The sequence below is a fragment of the Leuresthes tenuis genome, unplaced genomic scaffold (assembly GCF_036924035.1).
Source record: "Leuresthes tenuis unplaced genomic scaffold, fLeuTen1.0.hap1 SCAF_6, whole genome shotgun sequence".
NCBI classification, from domain to species: Eukaryota; Metazoa; Chordata; class Actinopteri; order Atheriniformes; family Atherinopsidae; genus Leuresthes; species Leuresthes tenuis.
Window position 1 is genome coordinate 3,855,986 of NW_027325360.1, and position 17,996 is coordinate 3,873,981.

At 41.8% G+C, this 17,996-nt stretch overlaps 2 protein-coding genes across 2 annotated transcripts in view; one reads left to right on the top strand and one right to left on the bottom strand.

The window, feature by feature from the left end:
- The first annotated feature begins 527 nt into the window (after positions 1-527).
- Positions 528-3,140, top strand: LOC140309072 (protein FAM163B). Its single transcript, XM_072386905.1, has 2 exons — positions 528-628; positions 1,926-3,140. The coding sequence occupies exons 1-2, from the start codon at positions 536-538 to the stop codon at positions 2,367-2,369; spliced, it is 537 nt and encodes a 178-aa protein (XP_072243006.1). The 5' UTR covers positions 528-535; the 3' UTR covers positions 2,370-3,140.
- Positions 3,141-7,834: 4,694 nt separating this feature from the next.
- The window catches only part of adamtsl2 (ADAMTS-like 2), a 35,193-nt gene continuing 25,031 nt past the window's right edge, over positions 7,835-17,996 (bottom strand). The window contains exons 12-19 of the mRNA XM_072387243.1: positions 17,334-17,437; positions 15,233-15,359; positions 14,930-15,143; positions 12,865-13,020; positions 11,790-11,960; positions 10,605-10,781; positions 10,042-10,186; positions 7,835-8,926 (exon numbers count right to left, since the gene is read on the bottom strand). Coding sequence (XP_072243344.1) covers positions 8,799-8,926; positions 10,042-10,186; positions 10,605-10,781; positions 11,790-11,960; positions 12,865-13,020; positions 14,930-15,143; positions 15,233-15,359; positions 17,334-17,437 — 1,222 coding nt within the window. The 3' untranslated portion in view covers positions 7,835-8,798. The remainder of the gene's footprint in view (positions 8,927-10,041; positions 10,187-10,604; positions 10,782-11,789; positions 11,961-12,864; positions 13,021-14,929; positions 15,144-15,232; positions 15,360-17,333; positions 17,438-17,996) is intronic.

The following is a 17,996-nucleotide window of genomic DNA, read 5'->3' on the forward strand; positions in this document are numbered from 1 at the left end:
ACGAACTCTGGTTAGAAACAGAAAACATGGGTTCATTAGTCTCTAGAGATCAACAGATAAACTGATCCATTCTGCTGATGCTCCACATGTGTTGAAAGCTTCATCCTCATCAGAGTGGAGGCAGGAAATATTTTGGCTTCATGATGGCTCATTTATGGCCAAGAATTCATCATATGAAACATAGAAATCGACCAGCAGAAATGGCTGCTGGCACGAGCTCCAAAGCTGAGTTATAAAATTTTCACAGCATCATTAGCTCTCCACTAACCTCCCCTTCCCACTCTTTTTTTGTTTTCTCCTCTCTGACCTTTTCCATCTTTACTCCCTCCTTCCTTCCTCCTCCTCATTATCTTCTTGCCATCTGCTCCCTTCTCCTCTTTTTCTCCTCTTGCTGACCTGTGATTCTCTCTCTTCTTCCTCTCTTTCGTTCCTACTCCTCATTCTCTTCATCATTTTGACTTTTCTTTGCTTTTTTGCTCACTCCCTTCCCTCTCGTTCCCCCCCCCCTGCAGGTGGTTGATGGAGAGGATTTCGAATGTCAGCCGGGACAGTGGTCATCGCAGGAGGAATTCTGGCAACAGTCATCTTACTGACCATCGTTGCTGTACTGTGTTTATGTAGGTTGCAGGTATGTTTTACTGTGTGCTGCACATTTTAGGAGAAAAGAACCAGGTTCCTTATTCCATTCAAAGATGATAGAACTATTACTATTTATTACTATATTTGCATTATTTACACAGTAATAACAATTCATCTTTCAATATCACAATTAATGTCTAGTTTTCATGAGGATCCTCTCAAAAACATAACAAAACACAGTCAATCACCTCACAATCGATCACCTTTTGCACCTCAAATACTGGAACATTTACTGCATATCATATGTGATAAATATATATATATATATATATATATATATATATATATATATATCTCACATATGATATGCAGTAAATATATATATATATATATATATATATATATATCCTAATCTTTTGGACATTCCGGTTACATATTCATATTCATAGTCTGTTATTTGTCCCATTCTGTGTTTTTATTTTAAATTGTTTCTACCTCAGTTATCCATCCATCCATCCATCCATCCTCCCATATTTTCACACTAACTCAGAAGCTTCTCTCTGTTATTAAAGTTTTTGACACAGATTCAGTTTTCTCAGATCTTATTTGAATCCTTTGCTTTACTCCCTCCTTCCACCGAACAAACAAAGTAAACAATCCAAAATGGACTTAAGCAAAAGATCTTTGAGTTGGAGATGGATGCTGAGCACAAGACACTGAATGCATAAGAGTGTTTTGCTCCAACTGATAGCTATTTACTTGAAAATGTGGCATAATCTACAAAAAATAAATCTCCTCTTTGGCTGTTCAATTTTACAAGTTTTCAATGCTCAACTTTGAAAAGAATAATGAGTTTGACCTTACCGTGACCAGATGGTCGTCATCTCAGCTGCTGCTTTGGGTCCTGGAAGCTGTCGGATGTTCTGTTTGAAAGCTTTTTGTGGTTACTTTCCTAACACAACACTGCCTCTTGATGCATTTTGATGCATTTAAACTACATTTGGTGGAGTTAGCCGTCGCTTCAGAAGGTTTGGCAGAGCTTCCTCGTAGCTAACTGTTTGAAGCAATAAATGCAGATAATGCCGCATCATTGGTGCTCATCGATACTGTAAAATCTGCAGCTGGTACCAGTTTAGCACCAGTTCTTCATACCCATCCCTACACAGCGCATTTAAAACAGTTTGTGACGAGTTCAGAGGGATAATTTCTTCCTGAAGAAGAAACTAATTAGATTAGTGTGACCATGGCTCCATCTACATATCATCTGGTTTCTTTTCGTGCTGTTTTTTTGCCCTTTAAGTCACTTTGTTTCTGACCTGGAGTTCCTTCCTCTTGTGTTTGAACAGTATTACTGCTGTAAGCGGGAGGAGTCTGAGAAGGGGGAGGAGCAGGAACCCGAACTCGCCACCATGTCGCCCTCTCGCCCCCTGACTCTGTGCGCTCCCCCTACGCCTCCAACCCCAGAGCACTACAGCGACGAGCCGGAGACCTACCCGCCCACCTTCCTCACCGAGGCCAATGGGCCCGCCAGCTACTCCCCCCCACCTCCACCGCGCAGGTGTCAGCGTGCACACGCCTTCTGCCCATCCTGCGCCCGATGCTCGCTGCCCTTTTACCTGCAGCACCCTGAGAGGCTGTACAACGGCGGCCGCAGGATCAGCTACAGGACTGTGCAGCAGCAGGACCTGGAGCTGCCCACGGACCTCGCCAGCTTCTACGAGAAGCTCAACCTGATCCGCTCGTACACCATGAAGGAGGTGGTGACCCAGAGCGTCAGCACCGACGTCTAGCTGCTCTGACTGCCTGAAAACACGCCGTCTCCAGCATACAGGTGCTGTGCTGGGGCTGCACATTCATACTGTTCTGTGCTGCTATGTGGTTCTGATCCAAGTGAGCAGCCATGAAGGACGCATTTAAAGCATAAAATGTGTCTCAATCAGACTTGAACTGATCATTTTGTGACTGAAATATGAGTTTGTGTTCGTTAATTCTCTAGTAAAGCAGCTAATCGATATAATCTATGTGTGTCAAAGTAAAATGTGAATGGTTGTCAGTAGATTTAACACAACTTTTGTTTATTTGAAAGCATCTCACAAGGATCCATGCAGGATGTATTGTAAGTGTGGCTCTTAGAGTTCGTTCAGGTCATTAAGTCTGGTTGTACTGACTGTGAATCCATGTGTGGACCAAAACCAACAAGTAGCCTGTTAGTTGTGCATCAAAGCCTGCTATATTCTACACCTCTGTGCCGTAGGTTTCCACTGTTGCAAAGAATATTAAATACACATTACTGTTGCACTGGGTGGCACGTTGCTTCATTAGCACACATACAGTATTCTGACTGAGGCTCATTTACTGTCCCGCCATCACTTGCACTCATAGCACCAACTGGTCCTTATGCAGTTTCCTCTGTTCGAGTGGCATTTGTTCAAATGTGCAGTGAGCAGCTGCACGCAATTCATAAACTGTGATAGTTCCTGAACAACACGGGTTATATGGAAACGTAGCATCTGCCAGCAAGGGGACATTTGGTGTGATAGCGTCAGAAATGGAACAGCAGGTCTGTATTGATGGAAAAAGAGAGAATTTTATGGTGTTTTTTTAGAGTTTGTCATGTTTCTTCGTCTCTTCTGATTGTGATCATCATCTTTCATTAAACATTTTGGTGAATTCTGAGGAAAATGTAGAATAACAACAGCTTTATCCTTTTGTGTTGACATGATTGAGCAGAAAAGGAAGCAGATTTAAGGACAAAAACCAACGTTTACCAGACACAGAGACCCAATCCGATCCAACTCCCACGTCTCCTCACACAATCCTTATCTGTTTGCCTGTTTCCATGGAGCTCTGCCAAATTCAGTGCCATTTAGAGCATTAAAATTTATTCACTACAGTGTATTTATCTGCGAATTTGGGGTTAATGTGCGATCGCCCATTTATGTCACAGACACTGAAAAGAATGGAAATCTTTGCTTGTAGCTCCAGCAGGTCTCATCTCTCCTTTCCTGCAGGTGGAACAGAGCTCCTAAAAGATGTTTCCTGAGATCAATTCAACGGTCACAGGCAAAGGAATGGAGGAGAGGGGAAAAAAGGGGGCAAATTATAAGAGGAATCTCATGAAATTCACAAAACGCAGTCGTGGGTATCTTGGACTGTGCTGGACATCCTTCCTGGACCTTCCTCCTGTGATTTTGTGGATATGAATGATCAGTAAATGCCTGCTGTTGACCAAGCCAGCCACAGATCCACCTGGCAGAGCCTGTTAATGAGGAGGTGTGGCCGTGGAACATATCAAACAGTGCAGACAGATGACAAAAACTCGAGACTGCAGCACATTTTTGCTGCTCTTCTGGGAGGTTGTCATGACATCCGCCAAGATTATGATAGAAAAGGCAACATCCATTTGAGCTTTTAGGCGTTTAAAGAATAGAAAACATATTGTTTTCTAAATAACTACAATATAACGAATCTTTAACTCAGAAAATAGTGCTGCCTGGATTCCTGCTGATATCCATTTGAGGTGCTCTTTGAATGAAGCAGCATCAACTTGGCTGTTAAAAAACTCCAAGGCTCTCTTTTTAAAAATGAGCATTAATTGTTTATTTGAAATTATTTAATTTTCATGATAAAATCAAAGTAATTTCTAAAACATTAACATATTTTGGCTTTTCAACCTTCTTTGACTCCCTGAAGATGGCTACTTCTGACAGTCATAACAGATTATTAGCTTGGCATGAATTGAATTAGTTCAGTCTTATAAAATTCTTATTTCTTGGGACACCTGTTTAGATGTTTCATGAGTATTTTGTTCCTTGTAAAAGTCTTTTTGTAGAATAGAGAGTTTTATATATAAGTGGATCTTAGAAATCAGAACATGATAAAGAATCTTCTGGTCTTCACCAGTTCTTGATTGAATTAGATGAAAACAACACATGACATATAACACTGTTTCATTGATTGAACAGAAACTAAGTGAACCCAATAATTTCCTCTTAAGGTCCCACCACAGCATCTCAGTCAGGCTGAGGTCTGGACTCTGACTGGACCATTGCAACACCTTGATTCTTCTCTTTTTCACACATTCTGCTGTAGATCTGCTGCTGTGTTTGGGATCTTTGTCCTGTTGATGAGCCAGTTTCAGCCCAGCTTTAGCTGTGGGACAGATGGCCTCACATCTGACTCTAGAATACTTTGGTATCCAGAGGAGTTCATGGTGGACTCAATGACTGCAAGGTGCCCAGGTCCTGTGGCTGCAGAACCAGCCCAGATCATCAGCCCTCCACCACCGTGCTTGACAGCTGGTATGAGGTGTTTGTGCTGATATGCTGTGTTTGGTTTCCTCCAAACGTGCTGCTGTGCATTAGGACCAAACATCTCCACTTTGCTCTGGTCTGTCCAAAGGACATTGTTCCAGAAGTCTTGGGCTTTGTTCAGATGCAGCTTTGCAAACCTAAGCTGTGCTGCCATGTTCTTTTTAGAGAGAAGAGGCTTTCTCCTGCAGCCCTTCCAAACAAGCCATCCTTGTTCAGTCTTTTTCTAACTGTGCTGTCATGACCTTTAACCTTTAACATGCTAACTGAGGCCTGTAGAGTCTGAGATGTAGCTCTGGGCTTTTTCACCTTGGGGTGACCTTGCTGGGACGTCCACTCCTGGGAAGATTGACAGCTGTCCTGAATGTTTTCCACTTGTGAATAATCTTTCTCTCTGTAGAATGATGGACTCCAGATAGTTTGGAAATGGCCTTATAACCCTTCCCAGACTGATGGGCAGCAGCAGCTGCTTCTCTGAGATCATTGCTGATGTCTTTCCTCCTTGGCATCGTGTTAACACACACCTGAATGCTGTAGAGCAGCAAACTCACAAAACTTAGAGCTGCTCCCCCTTACTGATGATCAATTAATCAGAGCATTGATTAGCAGCTCCTAGCTGCTACTTACCCTGTTAATTCCTGTAGAAGCAGTAAGGGTGGAACCTATTTTTAGTGACACTGACTCTCTACAATTTCTTATTTTTTGTTGATTAAATAATGGCACAGTGTAACATGTTGTGTGTTGTTGTTCATCTGAGGTTATATTTACCTCATTTTAAGGCCTGATAAGATCTGGAAACCTCAGAATTAAGAGAGGTTGTTTGTTTAATTTAATATAACAGCAGCTTAGCCTGGAACTGCAGAAGAAAATAATTTAATCAGTGATATTCAATATATTTAAGACATCCCTGATTTTAAATGATTATCATCAAACTAAAAGAAATCTACTTGCAAAAATGTAATAATTTCTCTCTAAATTCAGTTTGAAATGTTTTACTCTTTTGTTTTGATGCAAAGATTCACATTTTCATGGAGTCATTACCCTCAGTGTCCGGTTCACCTGCATTTGTGCTCACTTGTCAGCATTGATTTGCTTTTTCTTGATATGATTCAGACGTTTGAGAGCTCGGGGGTGACATGTTTGAGTGTTTAGATTCATGGATTCATTGTTTATTTGCAGAATGCTGCTCTGAAGAGATGGATTGTGTTTTAAAGGGCTTTTCTGAGGTTTTCAGTGATTCAATGCATGTGATTTCTGAAGGCTGATTATTTTCTGGTGAAGCCATTCGGGTGATGCTGTACGATCGACCAGCCTTCGTGTAATTTTCTGCTGATATGCTGGTTTCTCCAAACTTGCTGCTCATGACCAAACGTCTCCACCTTGGTGTCCAAAGGACATTGTTCCAGAAGTCTTGTGGTCTGTTCAGATTAAACTTTGCAAACCTAAGCCGTGCAGACAGAGGTGATGCCACTTTGAATATCTATAAATGTGTGCATATGATATAAGGAAAAAACAATAAATCCTCTAATCTAAATAGTTGTATAGGTTCTTTTTCTATACCCTGAAATACAAAGAATATGAGTGAACTGAAACAACTGAAAGTGTGACATGGCCTGTCAACATGTCATCATGATTAATCCAAGAAGCACCAGCCTTAGACCTCTTATTTTCGCTCTCTGGATAGGTTTAAGCACCGAAACTACAGGGTCTACTGTTTGGATACGGTCAGCAAAGAGCATGACTTTATGCTAAAAGCTGTAGCCTAGTGTCAGCGTTTGGATGATTAGGATAAAACTTAAACCATGATCGGGTTGGGTGAGGAAAAACGAATATGGTTTCAGGTTAAAATGCATTTCTTTGTGATTATGTTGAGCTAAAATACTTACAGAGACGCCACATGAACACTGTAAAAGCTGCTTGGAAAAAAGTCTCAGAAAGACAGTTTAATCTAACCTTTAATCTATTGGTGAAATATTTTCTGAATCCTTCCAGCTCAGTAGATTTTTTTGATAGTTCTGTATTTTGTCAGATGTTCAAGTTAATCATCATCCAAACGTTTTGAGGCAAGACTCGAGAAGTGGACTGAAAATCAGTGGCAACAGGTCTTATGGAGGGATGAATCCTCCCCAGAGCCCGGACCTCAACATTATTGAAGCAGTGTGGGATCATCTGACAGAGAACGGAACAAAAGGCAGCCCACATCCAAAGAAGAGCTTTGGGATGTCCTTCAAGAAGCCTGGAGAACTATTCCTGAAGACTCCTTAAAGAAATGACAGAAAGCTCGTCTCAGAGGGTTCAGGCTGTGTTGGAGAATAAAGACCAGATATTCACTTTAAAGCTGCTCAAAACTGAACAAAGTCCGTTTTGTTGTCTTACTGTATTTACAGTAAAGATTTTACCCTAAAAACACAATAATGTAAGACAGCATAATTAAGTTATTCATTGTTCTACTGGAATCATTTCCTCCGAAGATGGAGGATCCATCTGATGTTTTCAGAGAAAAAAATGGACATAAATGTTCATTTAATTTTTCTGTTGAGACTTTGCAAAGTTTTGCTGGAAAATAATGTGAATAAAGTATGTAAAAAGCAGCCAACATGGAGCCAAAGCTGAAAACAACCGCTCGATTAATTGATCAAATCTTGTTTCAGCAGATTTAAACACATCAGTCACATGACCGCGGTTTGTTCTCCGGTATTTAAATGACTCGTTAGCCTTTATGTGAATAAACCCATTTATGCATTTTGAGCTGAAATTAGGGCTGACTCAGGGCTTTTTGCAAAGCTCTGGATTTGTTGACTCTGTCCTTTACAGTTGACGCTATACTTATGTAAACCTGCTTAAATTACAGCTGAGACTAATCCCTTGGATGTTGTATCCAAAAATGTGTGATAGTTCAAATACGTTTGCTGTACATGAATTTAAAAAAAGACAAAACAAATCTGTTCATTTGAACTGTAATTTAATTGAAATACAAGTCAGTACCTTTGGGTTTTCAGTTTACTATCAACAGAACACAATCTCCATACTTCAGTTTTGTACAAAGAGGTATCAGTTATATAAAAACACAGTACACAACAGTTTAAAATGAGACATACATGTACACATCTGAATGCATTTCAGCCATACTTCAAGTGTCAGGAATCTTTCTGTCTGTGTTCCCATCAACTCTTTCCTCCTGCGTCACGCACACAGACCAAAACTGGCATCAGTTGACCCGATGAGCAACCATCGGCTGGTGACAGGACCGTCATGATTAATGAAAATGTGCTATGACTAATAAATATGCTCCAATATCCTGCAGGCGTGCCGGCATGGCGCCAAACAGCAGGGGGTGGAATGGAAATATACTTCTGTTTCTTCCGTGCTGTTGGGCCATGCCGAACACTAACACTAAAACACAATTAAATAATGTTTCATAAACAGTATCTGTTTTAAATATTCTAGTCATGCAGTATAATCAGTTGAGAAATAATTTAATAGATCTTTTCAATGCAGCGTTGAACATGACGGGAGCTGTAAGACCACGACAGGCAGCTCCACTTCGTCTCCAGCTCCGCATGTTGTTAGAGGACCATCTTCAAGCAGAACACATACACTTGACTGATAAATAATCAATAACAGATGATACGACAGGGTTTACAGTTAAGATATAATAAGAAAAATGGTGGTGAGGTGGAATATTAACTCTCTTCAGAGACACATTCCATTATATTTGAAACAGATCTGTTCAGAGCATTTAACTCACCAATGAGCCCACATGAATACAAATTATCGGAGGAAGCTCTGCTTCTTATGAACAGGTCGACTGACATTTACTTCTCTCTTAATTCACAGTACCTGCTGCACCAGTAAAAGTACCCACGTGTTTCCTCATGCTGGTGTTAGAGACTGCTGTGGCGTCCTGGACTAGGAGGCTGGGGGTCGGACAGCGCGGCAGGAGTGGCAGCAGGCCTTGCTGTAGTACCAGTGGCTGCACAGGTTTACCTTTAGGGCCAGCAGGCAGTTGGTGGAGGGTCGATCCTGACAGCTCTCATCTGGAACAGGAGCAGAATCAAAGTCCATCACTGAGGAGAAGCATTTTTATCTTTATTTTTCTGTGCAAAATCCTCTATTTTCATTATATGCTGCCTGGAAAATTAGAAATTGGAGGAGCAATTTATTCAAATATATCTAAGGAGCCTTAAAGTGAATATCTGGTCTGAGCTCCTTTATCCTCCATCACAGCCTGAACCCTCTGAGACGAGCTTTCTGTCATTTCTTTAAGGAGTCTTCAGGAATAGTTCTCCAGGCTTCTTGAAGGACATCCCAAAGCTCTTCTTTGGATGTGGGCTGCCTTTTGTTCCGTTCTCTGTCAGATGATCCCACACTGCTTCAATAATGTTGAGGTCCGGGCTCTGGGGAGGATTCATCCCTCCATAAGACCTGTTGCCACTGATTTTCAGTCCACTTCTTGTGTCATTTGGCACAGCTCAGCCTTTTCTCCCTGTTTCCCTTCCTTAAGAACGGCTTCTTGACAGCCACCCTTCCATGGAGACCATTTCTGATGAGGCTTGGGCCAACAGTAGATGGATCAGCTGAAGGTCCAGATGCATCTCTCAGGTCCTGTCAGGTCACAGCTGGATTTTTTCCTCTTTCTTAAGAACATCACTTTCAGATCCTGTTCATCTGCTGTAGATAGTTTTTTAGGCCTGACACTTCTTCTTTTGTCCTCCACTTGTCCAGTTTCCTCAAATGTTTTAAGGACACACTGCACACCATGCTGAGATATGCCAAGTTTTCAGCTAATAGCTCTTTGGGAATCACCTTGTTGCTGCAGAAATCCTTGTATCATGCTTGAATTTCCAAAGAGAAACTTTGAAAGACCATCAGAAAGCCTGGAGAACTAAGATGACAAGAAAGTCTGGCTGCTTGGAAGCAAAATGTAAAAAAATGACTTAAAACTCTTGAACAGCGTTGTTTCCTTTATGGACACGTTCTGAAATCATTATTCCAAAGAGAAACAAACAAAAGATGGTTTGATTTACCTGTTTTTGGTATAACTGCTGGACTGACACACCTCACACTGACAAATATTCCAGAAGGAAACCCTCCAATTAACAGTTTAAGTGAAAGCTTCTGGCAGAAAACACCAGGTTTGCTGTGCCGTTACCTGGAGGCTCAGTGGGGCAGGGCTGCAGGGTGCAGGTCTGTTTGGCCACAGGTTTGGTGAGAGGGTCACAGCCTCGAACCAGCTCCCTGCCCTGGTAACACTTCACATCCCTCATCCTCACACCCACACCACACGTCTTTGTGCACTGAGGACACACCGAGGCAGAAACACAGCTGCTGAGCAGGAGGATGTTGTCACAGGCAGATACAGTAAATACTTTTCTATGCTTTAATTCTTTCTCAGTTCTCTGTCTCTGTGTTCTTAGTTGGTATTTTGTTTTAACTCCATCTCTGCATTTAAACAGCTGCAATCATTACTCATCAGGTCCCATCATCTATCATCCCTGTTATCTGGTTCCTTCGTGCTTAACTCCCTTTCTGGTTGTTTTAGTTGGTCTTTTGTTGCCTCGTTAAGTTTATAATTTATCATTTTCTGACTCAGCTGCGGTTCTGGTTTGTTTAAAAGTGAAGATTTCACTCGCCATCGCCCCACAGTGGCTTTTCCATAAGCTCTTCCCATCGCATTCATCACCTTTCGTCTGCACCGTGTTGTGTTGACCTCACCTCAGACCAGGGGGTGGTGTACCATTTGAAGCACGGTCTTTCAAAGCAGGTATTCTCCTCTTCAGGCTTTTCGCCGCCTCCACACACGTCTTCATCAAACATCTGGAACTTTCCTCCACTGATGCCAACACATAGGACAACCCTCCGCTTCACTCCTCGGCCGCATGTCGTGTTGCACTAGAGATAAAAAGAAAAAAACAGCTGATATTTAGATGGTACTTCTCTTAATTCCCTTTAAGATGACCAAAGTGAGTTTTTGAATCTCTTAATTGACTGAATCTCTTGAAAGTGTGCAGCTCTGTGTAGAATATGAACGTACGTCATGCAATCTGGCAACTTCGGTTGTTGGATTTTTAATTTTTTTAATTTTTTGGCTCAAAATGACCAGTTCAAGTGGAGAGAGAATAAAGGAGAAAGGTAAAGGGGAAAGATGGTGGACCTTACTGCACCTGTGAGTGCTAAGTCTGCTAATCAATAAGCTGGTATCATGCTGACATCTGATTCCCACATAATAAGACTCCTTTTCTGCACAGTTTGTAAAAGTAAAGAAATTATAATATTTCCAAATAACACTCAGCAGGGCGTTTATTTTACAAAGTCACTATATTTAGATGATAAGCAATTAGCAATCAGGAGTAGAAATGGACTGAGATATAATTCTCGAGGCTGATCCAACAGTTTGAGAGTAGAAGCACTATCCTGAAGTGAGAATTCAGGGAACAGAACAGACACACTTTGCAGTCTCTATTGTCCATGACAATATATGATTTCTTCCACATGCATTTCTCATAAATGAATCAATGGTCATGCAAATGTCCTGATTTCCTCCCTGTGGCATGTTCTCAATTATAATATTTCCAAATAACACTCAGCAGGGCGTTTATTTCACAAAGCCATCTGCAGCAGGTTTTATAGGTCCCTATATTTAGATGATAATGATGTGTTTTCATCTGAACTTACGGTGTGCATCTTAAGCAATTAGCAGTCAGGAGTAGAAATGGACTGAGATATAATTCTCGAGGCTGATCCAACAGTTTGAGAGTAGAAGCACTATCCTGAAGTGAGAATTCAGGGAACAGAACAGACACTCTCACCAACGCATGACCTCAGCTTTGCATTCTCCATTGTCCCTGACATTATATGATTCCTAAATGTCCTGATTTCCTCCCTGTGGCGTGTTCTCACCCTCTCCCAGTCTTGGCTCAGCCAGTGTGGAGCACAGTCCCTCTCCCCACAGGGGTGGATGGCCAGCGGCTTGTTCTCCGCGGAGCACTGGTTCTCAGGAACCACCCGGCCCTCTGGAGCCTTACAGAACACGTGACGGTCCATCTTCCCCTGGCCGCACGAGCCTGAGCACTGCAACAAACAGGGGTCAGAGGTCACAGTGATTCATGACTCAGACTCAGACATCTTGTTGCCATCACTACTGTCAATAAGGAAGTCATAAGTTGATCCACATCCTGTTAAAGAGGAAGCTGCTTTACATGTTGAGTCTTGGGAACGCTGGTTACCGGATCTACAGATGTGTTTTTTTATTGATTGCATTGCTTTACCATTTCTGTTGAAAAGAAAATGTTTTTCCACATCGTTTGCATACAGTTAAGCCTAAAATTACTCAGTTTTATCCAGTAGATAAGAATACAGTCGATAATTCTTATTCATGTACTTTTTGTGTCATATTTTGAACAATGACTTTACAATTATCTGTACCCTTTCTCAGCAATAAGTGGTAAAACCGTGATCTGCATCACATCCATCAGTCAATTCTTTATACTGATGAAAGGTTTTACTTGTTTCTGCTGGGACTTTGGACCAATCTTCTTTTGCAATGGTTTTAAGGTGTTTTCTGATATTAGACTGTATTCCTGATGGGACTCTGGTCTGCAGTCTCCCTGAGTCACACTAAAATAGTGGTGTTCTTCTTATCTATTGACTATTTTAGCTCCATGTTAATGTTTATTTTCTGGGTATTTTTTAATCTTCTTGTCAACTCCATTGAGCTCTAAGTTTTCAAACCAGATAATTCGCAAATAAAGCTTACAGGTGGCCTCACTTTTATTTAAACTGAACATAAAATGAAAGTGTGGGGCAGGTGCATACAAGATATAATACATTTGAAAGAAATCCCCTGCAACACAGATCAGAAAATCAACACTCAACTGATTGTTGTTGCATGAGAGCAGCCAGAGCCTGAGCCAACACTGAGGATAATACCGTCAAAAAGCATGCAGTGGCAGGTTTGCTATGTAAAGACACTTACAGGCCCCCACTCAGACACAGTCCAGTGGCGTTCGCAGGGTGGTCCGGTGCAGTTTTTGATGTTCGGCGGTTTGGTCATGGGGTCACATGGTCTAGTCTGATCAGAACAGCGGACATCACGGTTCACCTGAGCTTTTCGGCCACATTTAGCAGGACACTGGATGGAGAAGAGGCACATTTACCTCCAACATCACCAAAACAGCGTCCAGATCAGTGAGGTTGAGCTTTTATTCATTTAAAAATTAACTCAAAAAAGACAAGAAAACAAATGAGAATCTAAAATACATATTAAAGAATGTCATATCTATTGTTGCCAGTGGTTTAGTTGCTATTAACCTCCTCTGATATATTTCTTGAGACAGATTTACCAAAACTACGCCAGGTAACAGATGTATCATTACATTTATAAGTGTTTTTCCACTTCATTTGTTCAGTATTGATTAAGGGATTGTATAGAGAGTCTGTCAAAGATACATGATGCATATTTAATCACTTTAACAGCTTAACAGGACAGTGAAAGCAAAGCGAAAATGTAATTTTATCAAGTGCAAATTAGACATTTCTTATTTAAGTTTTATCTGCAGTCACAACCAGAGCAAAAACTGATGAATCAAAGTGAAAAACAACAGAAGGGATAAAATCTCGCTCCCCTCAGCTCATGAGCAGCGGCCACGTGAAACCAGTGCATGAGACAACCACCATCTGGTGCCAGAAAGTCAGAACAACCTTAGTGAAGTCGTCCAGCAACACCAGAGCAGCATGTCTGGGTTGTATGTGTTGAGTTCTGTTCTTTTTTAGTTGAGGACTTTGTGGTTCATGGCCAGCGGCTGACAGTTTCATACACTAGATGTCCTCAGTTGTCTTCTTTTGCCTCCAAATTGCAATTTCTCCACCTGTTCTCTGCTTCTCATTTACTCACCTGCAGCAGCAGTTTGTTACTCTTTTTGTAATCATTGTGAGTCAAGTCTGTGTTTGTCTGTCTGCTTTTTATATTTCATCTTTTTGCATTACCTGCCACTGCAGGCCTTTTAGTTTAGTTTAATAAAAGCTTCTTTTATATATCCTCCTGCATATTAACCTGCATTTGTGTCCTTCAAACACTACTGTGACCTTGCCATCCTTCAGCCTGACACTATGCATGGCTGCGGTTATTTATAGCAGTTCAGTAAAAGTATATGATATAAGTATAAAGATATAAGATCTAATGATAAGAAACAAAATCGCTATATGACACAAGGTGTTCTTCTTCCTTCTGGATGCACAGGAACAAGTGCCTATATTTACTATATCACTGTAGATTTATGAATTGCGATTATATCTTTTTATAAATTATTATTATTGTAAAATCTGGTTTAACCTTGTTCGAGAACATGTGTCTGCATGGTTTAAAGAATTTGTGAGATGTGAACACTTTCTTCCTTTGTGTGTTTGCATTCATCTGGCTTCAGGACAACAAGTCCTCCACCTGAAACCGTATATATTTGTAAATGACTTTTTATTCTATCTTGTAAATTACTGTCCCGACACACAGCGTGAGGGAAGCATTTCCTCATCAGAGCAGGTGTCAACCTCAAGGTCTGCATAAAGGATTTGGGCTGGGGGGGGGTTTGGCTGGAGGAGCTAAAAGATGGGCCTTTTTTAGACGTGAGATTGAGTTAAATGGCCATCATGGACGGCATTTTGACCCTTCATAATCAATTGCTCTCACAGCCACTAGAGGTCGTATTTTCTTTGATGGTAAATATAGACTCCATCTGTTTTGAGACATGTTTTGGGAAAGATTGCCTCCAAAATGCATTGGGAATAACTAATTCCATCTGAAGAAATGACTGCCTAAAGACAACCTATGCATGGAGAGAAGAGCTCAGTACACTCTTGAAGTATTTTTTTTACCAGCCCTAATGGCTGAAGTGACATGAAAGCTTTTTTTTTTTGTAACTGGTGTGTTTCTGAACCATCCAGCCGTGTCTACAGCTGGACAGCTGCTAAAACCCCAAATCTGCCGATTATTTTGAATGATAAGGAGAAGAAAAAGAAGTTGTTTCTGTTAGCATGGTGAGTCATACCTCTGTCCACTCTGCCACCTCCCACTGTGGGCCGCAGGCGGGGCTCTTGCAGGCTCGTCTCTCCACAGGTCTCTCCAGGTCGGCCATAGTGCAGAGGTCACTGTAGACCGAGCTGTCCAGGCCCGGCGAGAGCATCTTCCAGCAGCGAACTTGTCGAAACTGGAAACCCTCCCCACAGGTCCTGGAGCACTCGCTCCAGCTGCTTGCCTCCCATCTGGAAGACCACATTCATCCCATCTCATCAGATCAAGGTTCGGTGTAGATTACTGAATCGAGTAGGTTACTGAAATCAGTGGATTGTACCTGGGCTGGCAATCCCTCCCAATGCAGAAGTCATGAACCGGTTCTGGTCTGGTCAGAGCATCGCAGTACATATCATGGACCTCGACGCCATCATAACGAACACATGTCACAAAGGACTTTGACACTCCTAAGATTTAAAACAAGAGGGAAAGCCAAGGCTAACTTATTTATAATGCACATTTTTATAAAAAATTAAATGTGTTTCACAAGAGTTATTGAAAAATGATCAAAGCACTTATTCCCAAATGGGCCAAAACAGGCACAAACAAGAAGACACGAACTCATAAAAATATTCAAATGGCAGCAGCCAGAATTAAAACTTTTGTTCTTTAAACTTTTTACTCATGCAAGGCTGTTTATTCTAAAACACTTTAACTAGCTTCCACCAACCAGTGAACAGGATTATTTCTTTCATAGAATCACTTTGGAAGGTGTCAATGGAAACTATCTGGAAAAAGTTCCACGATTGGAGCTCATCAGTGAACAAGAACGATCTACGACTGTCTCCCCAACTAAGGTTGTGCAAAATCTGGATGCCCTGACTGATGTTACGTTATCCTTTTCAGACCAAACATTATCTTTCTCCTGGTCTCGCCGCTCTGCATTTAACATTAAAAGAAAAATAAGGCTATATCTGACCTTGTTTGCCCCCCGACTCTTTATACAGATCATGGTTATCTCTCACCACCTCGACTACTGCAATGCTCCTTCGGGTAGGTCCCCCAGTATTCACACAGAATGACCTACAGATGGTCCAGAGTGTGGTGGTGCATCCAGTGTTGAATCAACCAAAAGGACACATCTTCTTAATCATGACTATCCATCCATCATCTGCCGCTTATCCGAGGTCGGGTCACGGGGGCAGCAGCTTGAGCAGAGGTCCCGGCCACTTCCTCCAGCTCTTCCGGGGACCCCGAGGCGTTCCCAGGCCAGCAGAGACACATAGTCTCTCCAACGTGTCCTGGGTCTTCCCCGGGTTCTCCTCCCAGTGGGACGGGCCCAGAACACCTCCCCAGGGAGGCGTCCAGGGGGCATCCTAATCAGATGCCACCTCATCTGACTCCTCTCAATGACTACTTGAAGGAAATTAAAGTTACTGATGCAGCCGACAGAAAGAGTTCTGGGTCTGCAGACCGAGTCATTCTGGACAAAATCATTCATCCAGGCTAATGTTTTCTCCCGGGAACATTGCCTGGTACTGTAATCCCTACGCACAAGGTAGTCTCAGTCCAAACTTCTAAGTTTTGGTTCCACAATGGTGGAAGAACTGAAGAACAATGGTGGAAGAACAGAAGTTCTATCTTCAAGAATCTCATATAGATTCCTCTCGTAACACCAGTCTCACCATTTGGTCCAACAAGTCCTCCAATGAAATGATCATATAGGTCATTTGTTCACGACTGATAATGGTGCCCTGTGAAGCCCCTGTTAGCTACAGGAAAGATCAGCGCACATTTCGTTTTCAAGACTCTCCTTCAACAAACCGCAAAATCCTCATGAAGACCAAGGTGGAGTGGTTGCATGTGGTTATGTGTCATGTTCACCCTCATTGACATCATTTAGCTGGTTGCATTAATTACATGCAAATGCAACATGTTACAGCAAATATTGTTACCTTCTGGTTTAGTTCAGGGAACTTTGTTAGTGTTAAAAATAAATCAAAAGTGCCTGGTTTGGGTGAGAAAGGTTCGGAGTAAAATACATTCTTTTTACGATGCAACCATTAAATTTGTGGACACCATTTTTGCAATGTACATGTAGTTGCTCTTACAACCACTAGAATAGTATTTTCTAAGATAAATATAGGTTGTTTTAGCATTTATGAGTGCACATACATGGTAAAAGGTGCACTTTTATTGACCATTGTCCAAATGTTGCTGAAACTAATAGTAAATGTTACTGTCATTGCATACAGATTACAGTTAAAACTGTGTTGTGAGGAAGGTCTGTTGGAGCCTTTGGCCTCAACTACTTTGTTCAGGTGATAGTGATGATGGTGGTCTGACAAAAATTTGAAACCTCATAAATCAACTATTAATTAATTAATCTACTGCTAATCAGCCATGTATCTTGTTTGTGTGCACGAGTGTTTTGCATGTACCTATAGAGCAGGTCATGCTGCAGGGCTCCTGAGAGGAAAGTTTCCAGCGGTACATGTCAGCAGCACTCAGCTTCAGGTTCTTCTGGTAAAGCCTTTGATTCCCTCTGTCACACACAAACAAACATGGAAACCCAATAAGTAGCTGCTGTGCATTATGACCAAACATCTCCACTTTGCTCTGGTCTGTCCAAAGGACATTGTTCCAGAAGTCTTGAGCTTTGTTCAGATGCAGCTTTGCAAACCTAAGCTGTGCTGCCATGTTCTTTTTAGAGAGAAGAGGCTTTCTCCTGCAGCCCTTCCAAACAAGCCATCCTTGTTCAGTCTTTTTCTAACTGTGCTGTCATGACCTTTAACCTTTAACCTGCTAACTGAGGCCTGTAGAGTCTGAGATGTAGCTCTGGGCTTCTTCACCTTGGGGTGACCTTTAACCTTTAGCATGCTAACTGAGGCCTGGAGAGTCTGAGATGTAGCTCTGGGCTTCTTCACCTTGGGGTGAACTTTAACCTTTAGCATGCTAACTGAGGCCTGTAGAGTCTGAGATGTAGCTCTGGGCTTCTTCACCTTGGGGTGAACTTGCTGGGACGTCCACTCCTGGGAAGATTGACAGCTGTCCTGAATGTTTTCCACTTGTGAATAATCTTTCTCTGTGTAGAATGATGGACT